The following is a 19,606-nucleotide window of genomic DNA, read 5'->3' as shown; positions in this document are numbered from 1 at the left end:
AACCGTCTTTAAGCAGCTTGAAGTTCCTGTGACAACAGTGGCACAGATTATTCAGAAGTTTCAGACCCACGGGACAGTAGCCAACCTCCCTGGACGTGGCCGGAAGAGGAAAATTGATGACAAATTGAGGAAACGGATAGTTGGAACTGTATCCAAAGAGCCCAGAACAACCTCCAAAGACATTAAAGGTGAACTCCTAGATCAAAGTACATCAGTGTCAGATCACACCATTCGTCGTTGTTTGAGCCAGAGTGGACTTCATGGGAGACGACCAAGGAGGACACCACTGTTGAAAGGAAATCATAAAAAAGACAGACTGGAATTTGCAAAAATGCATGTTGACAAGCCACAAAGCTTCTGGGAAAATGTCCTTTGGACAGATGAGACAAAACTGGAGCTTTTTGGTAAAGCACATCAGCTCTATGTTTGTAGACTCAAAAATGAAGCATACAACCAAAAGAACACTGTCCCTACTGTGAAACATGGGGGAGGCTCAGTTCTGCAGGGTGTCTTGAAGTTGTGCAAGGTCAAATGAAATCTCAATATTATCAAGGCATTCTGGATAGAAATGTGCTGCCTAGTGTCAGAAAGCTTGGTCTCAGTCTCAGGTCATGGGTCTTGCAACAGGACAACCATCCAAAACACACAGCCAAAAACCCCCAAGAATGGCTCAGAGAAAAGCGTTGGACTATTCTGAAGTGGCCTCTATGAGCCCAGATCTGAATCCCATTGAACATCTGTGGAAGGACCTGAAACATGCCATTTGGAGAAGACACCCGTCAAACCTGAGACAACTGGAGCAGTTTGTTCATGAGGAGTGGGCCAAAATACCTGTGGACAGGTGCAGAAGGCTCATTGACAAATACAGAAACCGTTTAATTGCAGTGATTGCCTCAAAAGGTTGTGCAACAAAATATTAAGTTATGGGTACCATCATTTTTGTCCAGCCCTATTTCATTAGTTTGTTTTTTAAAATAATTATGTTAATCAACAACTCAAAAGTAATGGCTGATTTTGATTATTTAATTTTCAATAAATTTTAATTTATTGTTACTTTTGAACGTTTCAAGTCATTTCAGTGAGCAGTGTGGACTTTCTTTAACTGAGGAGTACCAACAATTTTGTCCACCACTGTATTTTAGTTCAAATTCAATATTTAGCTTTTTAACTAAATGTTTTCTTTGGAGCTAAATATTTATTATTTGAAGTTTAAATATAAATATTTAGCTCACATGCAAATGGCTGAAAAGCGGAAAGGGACTATCAAAATAAAAGCTGGATTTTGCTCTGTCTCTGAAATGATTCTTGCCAGAGTCGTCGTCCATGCATGTACTTGTGCTGTACTGATTCAAGACATGTCCAACCTGCTGAAAACATTGGACGAGCTGTTTTAACGGCTATTCTTTTGTAAATAGGCTTCCCCTCAGAGCGTCGCAGCACTTTTGAAAACCTGTCGATACAGCCACCTTTGCTGGAATAATATAACTTTTCCTTTTTTTAAATGTATTTGTTTGATTGACACCGGAGGTGGACTGGCGGTCTGTTTACTTTTGTAGAGTCTACAACCTTGCTGTTTTGGTCCACAGCCTTTTGTCTGCTTCATTAATCATAATTATTGAATACAAATTAAAAATTGCTTATCATCCAAACTAAATATTTAGCTAAAAAGTTGAATGTTTGATTTGGACTTGAATTTTATTTATTATTTTAAGCAGGAATTATAACCGTTTAGCTTCCCATTAGCCATAATTTCACCTTTTGAAGGTAATTTAGTGTTTCATAATTATTAGCCTGGCTTGGCACATCCGGCTTCTTTTTAATGTCTTCCACATCCTTTAATATCTCATTAACCCCTTGAGGCCCAATCTCTTCTTTGATATTTTTATTTCGTACTCACAAACCCCCAAGGTTATCAGAATTAACTTCAGTGGTAATAAAACTTCAAATTTGATGTCCACGTATGAGGACGCCAGGTCTCAAGAGGTTAATTATGATATATTTAGCCATTTTTAACATTACCTAAGCTTTCTTGAAGCTGGCTAATGTACACGCATACACTGTAATGTAAGTGTAATGTTTTCTAAAAAAATAAGTACATTAACCCTTGTGCTATCCTAGGCACTTTAACGTTGGGAGTTGGGTCATCTAGACCCACTAGACAGTGCTCTGAACCTTTTTTCTTCAATGATTTGTGATCTTCACTGGTGTCCATGGATTACATGAAATCTTTCCACCTTTATCCACCTTTGTCATGGTAGGGAGAACACGTCAATGTAAGGATGGGGTCATCTAAGATAGCACAAGGGTTAAATGAAACGTTACAAAAAATATATCATGCATTTAAAGTTGTTTCATGCTTTTCCTTGTTTGCGTCATGAACTTTGTTTTTTCTCTTTTATCATTTAACGGTGAGATTATAATATCTTTGTATAGTTCTGCATTATTCACCACCTTTCCCAGATAGATTCATTTGAGCTGAAATAATATTTTGTACTTCAAAGCCGTCAAGAGAGGAAGTTGAAACCATTCAGTTTTCAGCAATAACATTTGTTCTACTGGAAATACTTATATTGCCATCCATCCATCCATCCATCCATCCATCCATCCATCCACAGAACCCAATGAATCCCTAGTAAGGTCACAGGCTTGTTGAGCAAACTCAGCTACTGTTGGGCAAAGGCGGGGTACACCCTGAACAGGTTGCCAGTCTGTTGCAGAACCACACATAGATACACCTAGGGGACAAGTTAAAAGCACCATTGAATCTATGAAGCATGTTTATTGGACTGCAAAAGGAAGCCAAAAAGAGAAAACCCATGCCTGTGCGAGGAGAACATGTACACTCCACACAGAAAGAACACAGCCAGGATTCAAACCGTGCCTCCTTGTTGTGAGGCGAGAGCGCTAACCACAGCATCACTGTTCTCTTGAGTTCTTTTAATGTAAATGTAAATGGGGTTAAACACAGAACAAAGATTATGACATAATCTAAATTTTCCTTTGAAGCTTGAGAACATAGTTAACTTGTCAGGCTTAAAATGGCTCTTATTTGTGACCAAAACTCTTTGACAGTGCCTTTACTGCAGAAAAAAGGACAAAGAATGGCTTTTGGAAGGATTTTAATAAATTATGGTACCGATAGTTGGGTACAGGCTCATCATTGCTAGACCAGCCAGATTAGTATGGAGGGATTTTTACAACACTCACTGTTTTGAGCGTATAACGTTAAAGGGTCTATATCAAGCAAAATCAACTTTTTGAGCTTTGTATTCAGAGTATTCCTTTAAGCACCAGCCCCTCCCAATCCCCCAAAACGAGTGGGTTCTCACATTGTTACGTAGGCAAGTGAGAACGGCCCCTTCCAGAAAGATTCTCAGCACCGCCCCACAGGCTGTCACCCACTTTCTCCGTGGAGCTAGCAGTGATCGGCTGAACTCTTTCTTTTTCTATGCACATTATGCACATCCATCTTTGCAAAAGTTTAGATCTTCTTTGTTTGCTTTGGCCAAACGCAGACATGCTGCCGAGGCCGGCTCTGGGCTGACGTCATGAAACGAGCAGCGCCCACACGGAGTGAGAGGCGGTGCCTCAGAGATTAAGGCGTCTTACTTCCGCGTAGGAAAATGAACTGCAAAAATAACTAATATTTCATAAAAAATTCCTTCTTTAGTGTGCCAAAGGTAATATATTATCATATATTTACTCTGAAAGGCTTAAGAGAAGCATAATATAGACCCTTTAAAAATTTTGCGTGCTTAAAAAATTATTTTGCACTTGAAAAAATACTGCAATCAAAACACTTTCACCTCCTCGAAACAGAGCAGGGCACCTGTGCCACAAAAGCCAGCCTATCACAGACATGAACCACAATTTAAAAAAAATTTCGAGCACACAAAATTTTTTAAGTTTTACGCTCAAAACAGTGAGTGTTTCACTTGGAATAATGGCACCAAAATCCCTCCATAGTTCAAGGCTGCAGCAACCTTAAACTGCTGGGCACACACAGTCTGACCACCAGGAAAGAATTACCGGAAGAAGAAAGATCAAGGTGTTGCGTGCATAAAAAATGTCATAAAACCTTAGTTAGGTTTGAGTCCGTATGACATGTTGAGGTTATACATAAAAATAAAAAAAAACATCTTATAAATATTAGCAGGAAGAAGCAGTTATTACCATTGCATCTGAGGGGAGATTTTTCTGACACCTTTTTGTAAATGACAGTATCATTCATTAAAACCTCTAAAATGTTTTTACTGCTGACATTAGGAAAATACTGAGCTCGTTTTACAGATGTTACCTGACAGATCAAGAACAGCTTCATGTGATGGATGTGACAGAGCTTTCAGCAACACTCCACCTGTGCTGCAGTCATACTTAATTTTCAGGTAATTATGTGGATAATCACCATGACATGAAAATATCAGATGTCTGAAAAAATATAATCATAGTAGTGGCTTAGTATGAATGTTCTTTCAAATCATGTTCTCCAGACAAAATAATTAAATTATGAACATATCACTATATGGATTTAAAAAAATAAAGAACTTGAATAATTTCATAAAATTTGGACAGTAAAGTAATTGATATGTGGTAAAAGCTCAACACAAGTCTTTTCTGATTGGCTTCCAGTAGACTGTCATGAGGGGGTCTGTAGCAGCTTCATGGCAGTAGTCCACGGTCTCTTCTGCCCTTTCACCTCTCCTGAGTCTGGCAGGTGTCATATTGACCAGTCCCGCTTGTAGTCTCCTCCTCCACCTCACAAACTTGTGGTGCATCGAGGATCCAGCTCAGAAAACACCAAAGTCTTCTGAAGGTTATGTTGCAAAGTGATCAAAGCTTCCAAGATACTCCAGAGCAGCTCTGTAGCATAGCTGGTACTGCTCCTAAACAAAGAAAAAGAATCAGTCAGCTAAGCAAAGCAGCTCAAATAGAACATATAGATAACTTTCTCTATAAAAAGAATAAAATGTCATCCCACTCCTTATACCAAGAGTATCCAATTCCAATTGAAGAGAGTTTTGCTTCTGTCTTTTCCAAAGACACCTACCATAGAAGCTTGTTATTGGGGGAATAAACTGGATGGATGTAGATACCAGCAGAAGGAAGGACATTGATAACTCAAAAATAAGTAAAGTCAACGCACACTAGAACATTTTCACAGTTATTTGCTACATTCTCATTGTTCTTCTTATTCAACATATCCTTGTCCCACCTCATATATAGTAATTTGTGTCAGGATTGGGGACTCTAGTTTCCTCATTTGTTCTTAGTGATATTTCTTAGTGTTCGTGCTCTGTTGTGAGTTGTCCACCTCTTAACAGTCATACCAGGTTCTGGTTAATCATCCACAGCTGCCTTCATTTCAGGTAATCCCCTTTATTGTGTTAAAGTGTCTGGCTTTCAGTTCTTTATTGTCAGGTCATCAGCAATGTCACTCTTTTGTCACTGCCTTGGTTTTGTCATGTCAAAATGTATTTGATAAATGTTTAAGTTTCTGTCACCATGCCTGTTCTCCTGCATACTAGGTCTTACACCACCAGTTCCTAACGGATTTGGGTCTGAGTGCAAATGATTACCACCCATTAAGTAGATGGCATTCATTTATCCATCCATCGTCTTTATCTGCTTATTTACGTTCAAGTCATGGAGATACTATCTACTTGACCGTAGATTTACACTTAAGGGACAATTAACCACGGATGCACAGTTTACGACAGTTTGGCAGTTTGGAATTTGGGTTACTTTGGGAAGTTTTGAGAGATTGATACGCTGTAGGGGTGTTATGTAACCGACTTCAAAGCTTTGGAGAATGATGCTCCAGCACATTTAGCAAACACAGCAGATCCGTAAGGCACCAGACTCCACCAGTGGCGGTTCTACACAAAAACTTCCCGGGCAAGAGCCGCCCCCACTCTGATAGAGTCACAACTGAATTATTTGTGTTATTAATTATTAATTGATTTATTGCCAATACAGTTGAGAACTGGATACAAAAGACGTTTAACACAATTCTACACAGCATGATCAGAAAACAAAAATAAAACAAACTACATAAGCATGGCAAAAATAAAGGTAGATGTAAAAAAAATGAAACCAAACACAATATTAAATAAATAATATAAAATAAATATAATAAAATACAAATCTTTTATCAGACGAATAACAGCACCATTGCACTAAAAACAGAAAAGACCAACTAAAATCTAACCTTTCTGGCCTTCCATGATCCAAACTCGTCAATGATGTCATGAAAAGAAATCTGCTCCCCTAATGATTGACTGATACTGATGATGGCGAGGTTAGTGAGTTGGTCCTGAGACATTCAGGTATGACTTGGTCAAATTGAGTTTTGGAAAGCTCTTCTCTGCTTGAGCCACGGTGACGGGCAAAGTAAGTACGATCTTGAGAGCAGTCCAAAAGTTGGGATAGGTCTCTGATAGCTCCTTATGGTTGTTGATGGCAAGGAAAATAGCCACAGTTCCCTTCAAAATGCTGTGTGGTGCCTAGTGCCTTGCATTGCTCATCAGCCTTGCAGATGTTGTCAATTGCAACGTTTTGGCCTACTTCTGTTTAGGTCATCGACCCAAAAAAATCATCTTTGTGGCAGGTAGCACTAGAAAATACATCCCTAGCTATGAGAACTTACCCTTGTCCTTATCACATTCTCCTCTTCCTTTCTTTACTTTATTTTATAAATTGGGCTCCATTTTCTGTCCATCTGGCGTTTTGGTGCTTGGCAATAAACTTCTCCACCAAAGGCTTCAACTAAACCAATTTTCACCTTGTTGACCTCATTGTTTTGTGTTCTCTATTTTTATTGGATCATTTCACACAAAAGCAAACAAAATGCAGAATTTATATACCTGCATTAAAATGTGGGTTATAGCATATCACGGTATGACTGAGTTTAAAAATGTTATAAGGTAAATTTCGCCCGCCCACCCTCCTCTCCCATACGTTCCCTTCATTTTGAAGAGACCCAGAATTCCCTCAGAATTCCCCCCCTTGTTTTTTTTAAAACACAGAACGACAGGAGCAGCTGCAGGGGCCCACAATTCGCTGGTTTGAGGCTGTTCCAATCACCGTAATATAACAGTTAATAGAAAACCATAGCGGCACAGATTTTTTTTTCTCCAAGCGCTGAGCTGTTACCCCCTTTAAATTGGCGTACTTGGCAGCCACCTGTTTGGCGAGTGCCTAAAACCGCAACTGCACTGAACCATGATCCTAACCACCTCTGCGATCTATAGATCTATAGATTTGGTTCACCAAATCATGGCCGAGCTCAGAACAGAGTGACAACAACAGAAAAACCACCACATTATTGGCTCAAATGCACTTAGATCATGAGTGGCGTGGGCTGAAAAGTTCTCCATGTTCTGATCCATGTAAAAGGTCGTAAACAATAAAACTAACTTCACCTCTGTTTGCACCATGGCCGGCCTCTGTGTCCGCAGGACCTTGACCGTCTGGAAGACGTCGATCACTCCCTCCTGCCTTATTCTCTCCAGCACTATGCTCAAAGTAATGAAGACTCCAGTCCGCCCAACCCCGGTACTAATGAAAACAAATACGGTCAGAATTACAAAACAAAAACCTCTTTACAAACTGCATAACACAGCTATCTTTGTTTTTATGTTAAAAAACTGTGACATATTTTCCCGAGTTAACCATGCATTTATTATTGAAGCGGCTCTGTTGGGCGTGTCCAACACTTTACATTGTCTGCTAGTTTGAAGCCACTTGAAGGTCATTAAGTAACCACTGACTAACTGCAATAGTAAGTTAGTCGCATTAACTGCCATGTTTTAAACTGTCCAACTTATTTTAAAAAAGGACATACCTACAAAAAATCTCAGCTGGATGTCAAATCCAATGTTAATAAACTGGATTCAGATTAGCCCAAAAAAACCTACAGGTCATGTGAGTTCAAGGTTTGTCCCTCTCAGATGTGACTGTCCATGAGTTACCTGCAGTGCACAGTGATAGGCCCATCTTGGCCAAACTGCTCCTTAGTTTTGTGAACTTGGCCGATGAAATCGATGAAGCCCTCCACCCTCTGGGGAACTCCCTGCTCTGGCCAGCCGGTGAACTGAAACTGCCGAATGGTCTTTGACTGACCGTCCTGATGAACATGCAGGAAAATGGGCAAACATGTACAAACTGCATCTCACGTCCTGAAACATTAATATCAATCACTAACAAAGCTCATTACTGGTAGAGCTATAGTCACAACTGTCCTTATGGCTGGATATGGGCTGTCTCCAGGGCAAATCTGTACACAGAATTTTATAGACCACGCGGTGAAAATGTTCATATAGAGGAGGGTGACAGGTTGTAGTGAACATTTAGACAGCATGTAAGGATAAGTAAGAAAGAAGTAGGTGAGACGCAGGGGTGTCATACAGATGTTTAACTTTTTTAGCCCCCCACCCAAAATCCTGCAGACTATGGCAGCAGGCCTTTAATGTCATTTAAAGTGGTACATGCATGCTCGTCGGGCGTCCCTTGCTCACTGGTTGGCTGTTAGAAGTGAGAAAATTAGACAATCAGTGTGTAATTTGTGTGAGCATCCTATGGGCATCCAGTGGGTACTTATCCCGTGCAAACCCTAAGTACTGTGCATATTAGTAACTCAAACACGGTTTCTTTTTTGTATGTCCCATGCATGTGCTGCAGTAAAACCAAAAAAACTGGTGAATTATTACAGGGGTTGCAGTATATGGGAAACTTTCCTTGTGAAACCGATTTGTTTTTTAATCTCTGGTTACCCAGCGATGAACAAGATTTGAAAGTTTTCCTGAATCTTGTTGAACAAAAACAATTAAGAGAGCTAACCCTGGAGTTTGTGACCTTGAATTCTCGCAGGATGTACTCTGGCATGTTGTACTCAGCCATGGGGTCCACAGTGAAGTATTGATAACGAGCAGAACGCTCTGCTGGCCAGTACTGATGACATTTCTCCTGCAAGGTCAGGACCAGAGCAGATGCACAAAGAGCATGAACTGACTTTAAGAACTAAAGAAAAACAAAGGTAAAAATGTCAAATTTATTATAGATTTCCGTCCAAAAGAGAAATCTCAGCACAGAAAACGTTGAAATAAAGCAGGAAATTAGCACATTTTACATAAATCTGTATATCAATGCAACATGTTAATTATCTATTACTCAATCAACTGATGATTGTTTGTTATAACAGGCTTTATCAATGTACTTCTTAGAGTTGTTCAAAAACAGCAGATCCCGAGGATTTCATTCTGATGCTCTCATGATCTTCATTTATTTTTGAAAAATAGTTCAACTTTTGTCTTTCAAGTTTACTTGAAGTAGATTTTTGCTTGTTGGCTTAAAATTGCTTAAGCATTTAATTCCATCCTCGCATCCATTCATCTTCAGAACCCACTGAATCCCTTTAGGCGTCACAAGATTGCTGGAGCCAACCCAGCTACTGTAAGGCAAAGGTGGGGTAGACCCTGAACAGGTCACCAGTCTGTGTCAGAGAGTAAACACTTAATTCTTTGTGGAAATTAACACCTTTTTAAAAAGGTTTATTTAAACAAATATAAGATTGGACTATTAAAGAGTTTAGTTTTCACTTAATATCCAATATATTTCATCTTTAGAATACTAATTCATTTGAAGCTGAAGTTGATTATTGCAGCAGTGATCGTACTACATAACAGGCTGTGTTTACCCGTCCCATTTCGCGAAGTTTGGTGAGCATGACAACGATGGTGGAGTTGTGTTCCCACAGCATCCTCCACAAGTCCTCTGTGGTTTCCGGCAGTGGACCTTGGGTGGCGATGTACGCCTTCTGCTTCCTGCAGATTGGACAGGAAACATAATTTCAACCTAATTTCCTCTTCTTTCTGCATTCCTCTTCTACGGCTTTGGAATTAACTTTATAATGAGGAAGCTGGAACTTGACGTGAGAACGTGAGAAGTGTTTCAACTATTCTCCTATTTGTGTCCGAAAGAGCAAACAAAGCAGGAAGAAAGATTTTTGGACAAGTCAAACAAGTTAGAGCTGAAACTGTATTCTATGATAGGAAAATAATGATATTGTTTACAAATAACCATGAACCAGTGTGTTTAGACTCAAATTTATCTCAGCTCTGCAGTAAAATCCTCATTTCCAAATCTTGATCAGTCTTGCTCCAGATATTTTGGTTATGAAAATCAATTTAATTCAGTTTTATTCTGAAGCAGTTACTGTCATCTCAAGGCTTCGCTCAAAAGCGAAATAAAAAAGAGATCAACTCAAACAAAAACTTTGATCTACCAAGATTGTTAGAATGCAGCCCAGATCATTATATTGCACTACAACCAGATATTCTGAGCTGTATTTTGATGTTGGTCTTAAAAGGAGACCAACAGAATACCTTAAAGACATTTCTGCATTTCAGTTCGGCCTTTTTGATCAAAATTGCGATTGGGGGTAAAGTATAGTCAATGTGTCCTTGAACAACACCTGAGCCCTGATCCGCAAAGGAATCTGTACATCTCTAGATTAAAACATATCTGTTGCCTGAATTAAAGCTACAGTTTTTTAGGGAAACTGAGCGCACTAACCACAATCCAATTGTAACAGTTGGATGATACTACAGTTTATTCTTTCTTTCAGCTCCATTTCTACTTCAACTTTTCCATATTATACCCCACTGTGAACAAATTTTTACGATAGCTTTTACACTTGAAGACCCACTCCAATGAAAAATCAAGTTTTTGGTATGTGAGGGGCTAGAAGCAGGAGAGAATGTCAAAAATGGGATGATGGGAAGTCAGGAAAGGCTTACTCCCAGCTAACAACTCAGAGCTGAATTTCTGATGAACTACTGCCACTCTGCAGAAACCATGTCCTAGAAAACACAATGTTTTTTTTTTTTTTTCGTTTTGGCTAAAAAAACAACAACATAATCATAGTTAAAAGATCACTGGAAATACTTTAAAAACAGATCATAAGGTGATTGAAGTAGATCTTTAAAGCAAGAATTAAAGACAGTCTGCTACCTTCTACACATGTGTCTCTTCGATGATCAGTTAAGGCTGTTTGGTCAATGTACACTCCACTCTCTTGGTCTGCGGACTCACCTGTACCCGTCAATGAAACTGGCGTTGATGTAGTCAGAGCCTTCCAGCCCTCTTATTGGATGCAGGCAGACACGAGTCGACTCAAAGGGCAGAATGTTCATCAGACGATTCTTGAACTTGTTACACAGTAGGCTGGCGCTGATGAATCTCAGCGTGTGGGCTTTATAATTGGACAGTTTCTGCAGAAACAGAAGGATATTTAAGCATACAAGGTTTTCTACAGATGAGTCCAAATACAAGAAACACCTACTTTAAACTCCTGCTCCATGGCTGTGGCCGTCTCTCCAGGACGGATGTGGCTGAGCTTCTGCACGTGGGCGTACAGGCCGTGAGCAGGAACCTCGGTGCTGCCGCACATAGCGGCTTCCAGCAAGACGTCATGGATAAACACGTACTGATCCTCTGTTTGCACCATGTAGTTCCTCTGAGCTCGCATGCAAGTCACCTGACCATAAATGTCCACCGACTTCTCACGCTTCAGTCTGTCCAGCATGGCGTCAATGACGATGAAGCAGCCTGTGCGCCCCACTCCCGCACTAACACCATGCAAAAACATCATGATAGGATGTTAAACAGAAGGCATGGCATTAGCACTCTGAGTCAACTCCAGGGTTATTAGGATTTCAATATTTGAGAATGTTTCCGCACAAAAGTTCACATCCATTTTGTGGGAAAAAGCTTTGAGGTCTGATGGCATTTTAACAGACCTGGTAAGCATATCAGTTGACTAAAGCAATAATTACCCAAGAACTTTGGAAAAAACTCTTGGTGGGACCTGAACTTCAATCAAAACATGACAGACTAAGGCACATTTTAATGGCCAGTGGGACCTCTGGTCTCCAAGTTGGAACCAAAACCGTTCTTTTAAATAAGTTTTGTGGATCCCAACCCTATGAGGTGTACACCACAGGTCTCACGTCGTTCATGCACTTGAGCATTAAAACGAGACAAAGAGGTCTTTCATACAGCGTTTAAAATGCTTCATTGGGATGTGAGGGTTTTTTTAATTTTTTATTTGGTGAGCCACTTCAGGCATCACCACAGAGAGTCATTCCACAATTGATGTGACGAGCTTTAGTTGTACATTAGATTCACTTCCTGACCCAAGCCTCTGCACGAACCTCGACTTTCCACTATTTAACTTGACCTTTTTCTCAGATGGTATTAAGTTAGTGTAAAAAATTTGCTGAAATTTGGTTGAATCCATTCTTCCTTTGACTCGTGAAATGTTTCCTGTGCCGTTGGCACAGAGTGGCACAGTGATCCACCCCCATGCTTAACAGTTGGACGGAGGTTCTTCTCATTAAACTCTGTGCCCTTTCTTCTCCAAACGTACCTTCGCTCATTTCGGCCATATCTGTACAAATATCTCTTTACAGTAGAACAGTGTAGCACAACACCAGAGTCTGCCAGGCCTTTCTGGAGGGAGGGTGCAGTCAAAGGCTTGCTTTTTTCACAATCCTGTGAGCTGCTCTGTGTAAGATTTTTCTTAGACTTCCTGATCTTGCTTTAACTTTCACTGTTTCTGTTGACTCTCATTTCTTAATTACATTTCGAGCAGAGGATATTTAGCATCTGAAAATGCTTTGCCATCTTCTTATAGCCTTCTCCTGCCATGTGAGCATCAACTATTTTCAGATTCAGGGTTCTAGACCACTGCTTGGAAGAACCCATGATGCTGATTGTTGGGGGAAGGTCTGATTATTTCAAATCTTTGAGATTAAAATCACTTGGTCCTTGCAAACGATGACTGTGAACAATCCATGACACTGTCTGGTCTCAGATTTTCCAAAGGGGGCGGTGCCTGCTATAAATTCTGCAGGGTGCCCAAACTTTTGCACACGCCAATATTTTTTTTGGTGCTATTTTAAAAGAATAAATGATGGAAATAAAGTCTTATTTTTGAGGGGGAAATATTACAAGAAAGTCTCATCTGATGCCTTTTAGAGATGTTTCCATATTTCCTTGGCTTCTGTATGCACATTATAATATTTTACCTGGGTGCCCAAACTTTTAATCCCCACTTTGGCCAAACGTTTAATTCTTGTGTCAGACCATAAGACAGAAGAACATAATTCCTCTTCTTTGACTGGATTATCATTTGCAAAAGGTTAAGTGGATTTTGAATTCCTTATTTGGAAACAATGCCTTCTGTACATAATCTCATTATATTTTTGGAGATGCCCCTGTCATTTCTTTCCAGTAAAAAAAAAGGAGTCTTAAGTCAAAATTTGCCAGGAAGACAAACAGTTTGGGGTTTGACTGCAAGGACTCTTACCTGCAGTGAACCACCATGGGTCCAGCTCTCTGAGGATTACAAGCCTTCACTCGATGAACAAAGGCCAGAAACGGCGTTGGGTACTCAGGAACACCATGATCCGGCCAAGCTAAAAACTGAAACTGTCGAACTTCCCTTTTGTCACTTGAATTGTTCTGTTGAAGCACAACAAGTCATCCATCAACACCAGATGGAGGATAACGCAGACTGATTTGATTTAGTAGCATCAAGTTTATAAGAAATTAAACATAGTAATTAAAACAAGTTCTTGCATTTATAACATATATTATGACTACAAATTGTATTTATATATACAATCCTAAAAATTTGGGTCGCCATAAAGAAAGCTCAAACAAAGGAGAACCAAGGTTGTTGACTAATGATGGTCAGGTACAAGCTCCATACCTTAGTCTGGACTGAGAAATTACATGCTTAGAACAACTTAGTCCTGGAGAAATACTTGACCAAGATTTCACCACAGGTTCTTAACCAAGCTAAAAGCTGCTGTTCCGTGAACCAACCAACCCCCATGCCCCACCCGTACCTCACCTTACCAAGTCTTACCTTGCTGATGGTGAATGTCCTTATGACATGTGCAGCAAGCTCCACGGTGTCCAGTAAGGTCACCTGGATCATCCCATAAGTTTCTGTGCCTCGACTGGGCCAGTACTGGTCACACTTAACCTGAATACAAAACACAAGCAGAGCTACAAATTCTGGTTCGAGCTCTTTTTAAACGTGCAACTGGAAATAAAAATGCCTAATTTCAGTCAGACAACTCATGCAGTAGAGAATGCTTTATTTTCTTTTAGTTTGGCATAAGGCTCCCTTCAGATACAATAAAACAAGATCTTCAATAAAACTTCGGTTATAAAAACTAACCCCTAACGGTGCTCACAGGTGGGAGCCAGGAAGGAGAGTGGAGTGGGGCGACAAGCGCAGCGCTTGCAGAAATGGATGAAGAGGGTGTAGAGCACACACCTGGTTCTTTAAGTAGGTCACGGAACAGGTGAGTAAATTAGGCTGAACTGTCCACAGGGAGGTGTAAACAGGTAAACGCACTGCTGAGCTGCCTGCCTGAAATACTCCCAAGTTCGTTCATTTTAAATGAAAAGACTGCTTTGAGCCTCTGCAGATTCACATAAGGACACAAAATGAAAACTTACAAACTAGAATCAGATCTCAGGATGGTCCCTAATGCCTCCCACCAAGCTTAGGTCCCCTACCAGAAGCCTGGGACCTTGAGGGGCCTGCACCATAGCTGTTCCTGTTCTTGTTGTTCATACAATTTGCTGGTGCCATTCTACCATTTTTGAGGTTATGGGCTCAATTACAACAGGAAGCATATACTTCCACATCTTGTCTTAGACTTTACAATTTTCCTAACATCTGTGTTTTCCTTCTTGAAATATTTCTGTGACTTTTTATGGCACTTGATCATTCCCAGGATCTTGGCCTGTTCATTTGCCACATCTCAGTGAATGTTCAATAGGATGTGGTGTTTTTTCACCTTCAAGGAGCGAAGGACTTTACATCCACAGTCCCCCTCACCCATTCACACACAGTCAGAAACCAGTGGTGGCAGAGCAGCTATGCTAACCAGGCCCCTAGGAGCAATGTGGGGTTCAGCATTCGTTCAGAATGGGAACTGAACCAACAATCAGTAGTCTACACCTCTGCACCAAAATCATCCTATGATCAAAATTTCCCACCTTGACGATGGGGCTTTTTCTACCATGTACTCAACACATATGTTGCTGTGGTTATGGTGCTCCATGAACATCCTGACTACCAGCACATTAAATCACGCCTGATGTGTTGTTTGCCCTAAACTTTATTTGAATTTATTAATTTTTTTCATAAGAATCCACTCATAACCATGGTGATCTCAACAAAGGCTGCACAGCCAAAGTAGGGGTGGTCAAACCAAGCAAGAAAATCAATGAAAAAAACACTTTGTAAAATGTTATCCAACAATGTAGTACCATTTCCTCTAGATCATTTCAAAACAGCCAACATGTCCTTAACATATTTTAATCATAGGCTATGTAGGTAACAACCAGATGATGAGGGATTCAGTTGGGATTTTTAAAATTGATTTTTCAATTCTGATGTTAAAACCCGTTCACAAGCAAAATGTTGAATGGCTTCATTCTATATTCTGTAACAGTTTAGTTTATTCCTGACAATATCATATTAAGCACATCATGTACTGTAGTTATTTTGGACCTGAACATTCTCATGAGGAACAATTGTTGAATCAGAATGCTGGGACCAGAAACTGGAGCAGAATGGTAACTCGGTATTTTTGCGAGTTTCCCAAGAAGACAAACAGATGTTTTAGTGTTATGAATAGTTTTCCCTAAATTTTGGGAGAATGTGTCCAAAGGTTGACACATTTTTGACCTCCGGTTAAGAAGTAGTGTTGTTTTTTGAGATAAATAAGCAGTAAAAACTTACAGTGCTGGAGGAGCAACTGTACGGTTGCAGAAAATAGTTTGTCACTGACTTCAGAGATGCAGATGACACACTGCTCTGCAGGGCCATCTCACACTTTGTTCTTCTGTCTCTGAAACCCTAACCTTCTAAAAAGTCTAGCAAGTAGAGCCTCAGTTTTTGGACGTGACCAACTCACCCGTGACTTCTCCTCGAGACGGGTCATCATAACGATGGTGCAGGTCTTCTGCTCCCATACCATCCTCCAGAAGTCAGCCAGGGTTTCAGGCAGGGGTCCTTGCGTGGCGATGTAGGCATTCTGTCTCCTGTAGCCGTCAATGTAGTTAGCGTTTATGTAGTCACTACCTGGAACTCCTGAGGGAAAACCCATAAAAAAATGTCTGCTGTTGTGTTTCAGTTTTCTTGCTAAAGAGCGGTGACCTGTTCAGACAGACCAAACTCACCATCCACTGCAGTGAGGGTCACTCTGGAGTGATCATAAGCGATGACATTGGCATAGCGGTTCTTTGCCTTGTTAACGTCGAGGTTGGAGTTTTCCCAGGTGAACTGCTGTCCCGGATCAATAGACTACATTACAGAGAGGGACAAGACATTTAAAAAGAAGAAAGAAAAGAGAGACAGCAGGTGAGTACTACACCAAAACTGTTGTTTACCAATTGTAGGATCACATCAGAGCCGCAGCAAGTGAAACAGGGGTATCTGAAAAACTGCCAGACAATTGGTAGTTTTTCACCACCTGTCTAAGGTGTAAAACGCAATGTATTAAAGACTTTTAATCAGGGACCCCAAAGTGGAATAGATAATAATGTTGGAAGTGAACTTTTTTTTTCTTTTTTCAGATATCCGCCTCAGACCTCAGACATAATAAATACTGCACAGTGGCCATGAAAACCTATAAAAACCAAACACATTGATGGAAAATTGATTATGTCGTTGTTCTACTGAGTAACACTTAAACATTAATAAAACTGTCATGATGTTCTATTTTTGACAGTATCATCCATAGTATCGATCAAATTCAGTGCATTTGTAGTAAAAAAAAAACCTACCAGTCAAAAGTTTTGACTCACACGTCCATTTATTTAAGAGATATGTCTGCCAAACTTTGATTACAGTAGTATCATATATAGCAGCTTTAATAATTTTAGATTAAATAAATCAGTATTTTCTTTCAGCCCTTTTCACATTTTTTTCCATTTTAACGTATCAACTTTTATTGTTTGCAATAAATTGTTTTTTTCGTGTTTTCTTTTTCTTATTTTATTTTGTAAAAAAAAAGAAACATAATTAAAATGACTTTTCCATTTTATTTTACCCCAAAAATGCCTAAAAGTGTGTTATGAAGTCGAGGAGTGTTCACCTCATACTCCTGGGAGAAGCGAAGACACTCATGGGCTTTGAGTCTCTCCACGTGTTCTGCCAGGTCACAAACAGCAACAGGAGGACGGTCCTTCATCCCTGCACACAGGCATCAATCAGCAGAGGAGTAGATCAAGCAGTTCACAGAGTTCTGCACATGTGTGGCTCCAAGTTTCTGCTGGGATTTTGAAACATTCACACTAAATGTCTGAGGGACAGTCATAAAAAGAAGAGATGCTGAAAGAGATTTAAACAGGTTTAGAACTTTGACTTGCTGGACCGTCTGAGAGCACGTGTCCTCACCTTGGGTCTGACAGGTCATCCTCTTCATCTCCACAGGATCCACCACATGAGTCGTTGTTGACTCTTTCATCCCCAGGATGTGCTCATCCTTCGCTGGACAAGTTCGTTTCCTGGAGTGGAGGAAGATCAGAAAGGATCATGAAGGATTAGTAAAAACCTGACTGGAAGTTACAGGCAGAAACATCCAGAACACCTAGAAGTTATCTACTAAATTTTAGTGCGTATGCATCTTTCAAAAATCATGCACAATTGTGTATGATGCACGTAATAATTGTGTATGAACTACATAAACTAGCATGAATCGCATAAGTCATGAAGTTTGATAAGATGACAGAGGAGTTTATAAGGACGCATGCTGCAGAGCATATAAAGCACAAGCGGAGAAGAAACAGGACAGAGAGCTGCTCTGCATAAAATGTGAAGGAACCCCAGACCTGATTTGTATTCCCATGTTCTTTTATTTGTTTAAACGACTGAAATAAGTTATAAGTTGTTATTTTTATTTAATGTTATCACTGCAAATGAAGCCATATGAAAATGAACTGGAACAGTAGCCAGTTTCTGAAATGAAACACAGAGCAGTAGAAAACAATGTCTAAAATAAAATAACTCCAAGTTTGACGTAGAATAAACTGCAAAACGCCCTCATAAAAACTTCCCTTATATGTCAATTATGGATGTTAGCCAGACGTAGAAAAAAGCGTGGCATAGATAGAACAGATGTCTACAACAACCACATCTGAACTGCAGTGCCTTGGGAAAGTATTCGGCCTCTTGAACTTTTCAACCTTTTTCATTCATCTTCTTTTTTTTTTTTTTTTTTTTTTTTTTTCTACTTTGTCCTGTCCAACAGCTGGGCAGACAGATGAGAGCTGAGGGCCTCTTGTGTTGGACATATTTTATTTTAACAAGAGGGGTTATTAATCTTCAGACAAACCAAAGGTATGTCTGGATAAACCCCTTTTGTAATTGAGGCCAAACTTTATTAATTTCAATCATGTCTGAAAATCTTTGGTGTTGGACCGGACGGAAAAGGAAAGAGGGGAAGAAGAGAGAGGGACGTTAGAGAGAGGGGGGGTAGGGGGTGATAATAGGAGGGGAAGGGGGGTAAGACCATGAAGCAGCATAAAGCAACAAGTTTACCGGTTGTTAATCATTATGGTAAGGTTCAAATGTAGTACAAAAAGGGCGGGGCCTATCCACACACACACTCAAATTTCCTTCATCTTCTTGACCGTTTTTCCCTTTCGGGGGCACGGGGTTGCTGGAGCCTATCCCGGCCACTTGGGCGTAGGCAAGGGATGCCCTGGACTGGTTGCCAGTCTGTCGCAGGGTGGAATATCCTCAATCACATGTCCATTCACTCTCACACTCATGGTCAATTTAGAGTTGCCAATCAACCTATGAAGCATGTTTTTGGACAGTGGGAGGAAGCCGGAGATCCCGGAGAAAACCCACACATTCATGGGGAGAACATGCAAACTCCACACAGAAAGGTCCCCCATTGATGTTTTGTTTTTCATGTCCCCCAGCTGGGACTTGAACCGGGGGCCTTCTTGCTGTGAGGCAAGAGCGGTAACCACTGCGCCACCGTGCAGCCACTTTTCAACCTTTTGCCACATTTCAGGCTGCAAACATAAAGAAATAAAACTGGAACAACATTTATGGATATTTCTACCTTTTTAAACAAATAAAAACTGAAAAATTGGGCGTGCAATATTATTCAGCCCTTTAAGTTAATACTTTGTAGCGGTTGTAAGTCGCTTGGGGTATGTCTTTATCAGTTCTGCACATGGAGAGACTGAAATTTTTACCCATTCCTCATTGTAAAGCAGTTCGAGCTGAGTGAGGTTGGATGGAGAGCGTTTATGAACAGCAGTTAGTCTTGTTGGAAGACAAATCTCCGTCCCAGTCTCAGGCCTTTAGCAGACTATCAGGTTTTCTTCCAGAATGGTCCTTTATTTGGCTCCCTCAATCTTCCCATCAATTCTAACCATCCTCCCTGTCCCTGGTGAAGAAAAGCAGGCCTGAACCATGATGCTGCCACTGCCATGTGTGACAGTGGGGATGGTGTGTTCAGGGTGATAAGCATTGTTGCTTTTACGCCAAACATAACGT

At 40.3% G+C, this 19,606-nt stretch overlaps 1 protein-coding gene across 9 annotated transcripts in view; it reads right to left on the bottom strand.

Moving 5' to 3' along the window:
• Positions 1–3,102: 3,102 nt before the first annotated feature.
• The window catches only part of ptprfa (protein tyrosine phosphatase receptor type Fa), a 51,769-nt gene continuing 35,265 nt past the window's right edge, over positions 3,103–19,606 (bottom strand). For all 9 annotated transcript variants that reach the window (XM_020702199.3, XM_020702201.3, XM_020702200.3 and 6 more), the window contains 13 exons: positions 17,489–17,598; positions 17,187–17,284; positions 16,270–16,393; positions 16,005–16,180; positions 13,934–14,053; positions 13,370–13,524; positions 11,342–11,627; positions 11,092–11,270; positions 9,695–9,821; positions 8,839–8,964; positions 7,971–8,125; positions 7,422–7,557; positions 3,103–4,883 (listed from right to left, as the gene is read on the bottom strand). In XM_020702199.3, coding sequence (XP_020557858.1) covers positions 4,815–4,883; positions 7,422–7,557; positions 7,971–8,125; positions 8,839–8,964; positions 9,695–9,821; positions 11,092–11,270; positions 11,342–11,627; positions 13,370–13,524; positions 13,934–14,053; positions 16,005–16,180; positions 16,270–16,393; positions 17,187–17,284; positions 17,489–17,598 — 1,861 coding nt within the window. In that variant the 3' untranslated portion in view covers positions 3,103–4,814. The remainder of the gene's footprint in view (positions 4,884–7,421; positions 7,558–7,970; positions 8,126–8,838; positions 8,965–9,694; positions 9,822–11,091; positions 11,271–11,341; positions 11,628–13,369; positions 13,525–13,933; positions 14,054–16,004; positions 16,181–16,269; positions 16,394–17,186; positions 17,285–17,488; positions 17,599–19,606) is intronic.

The sequence above is a fragment of the Oryzias latipes genome, chromosome 4 (genome assembly GCF_053564925.1).
Source record: "Oryzias latipes strain Hd-rR chromosome 4, Olatipes_Hd-rR_3.1".
Classification (NCBI taxonomy): Eukaryota; Metazoa; Chordata; class Actinopteri; order Beloniformes; family Adrianichthyidae; genus Oryzias; species Oryzias latipes.
This window is presented reverse-complemented; position numbering and strand designations above follow the sequence as displayed.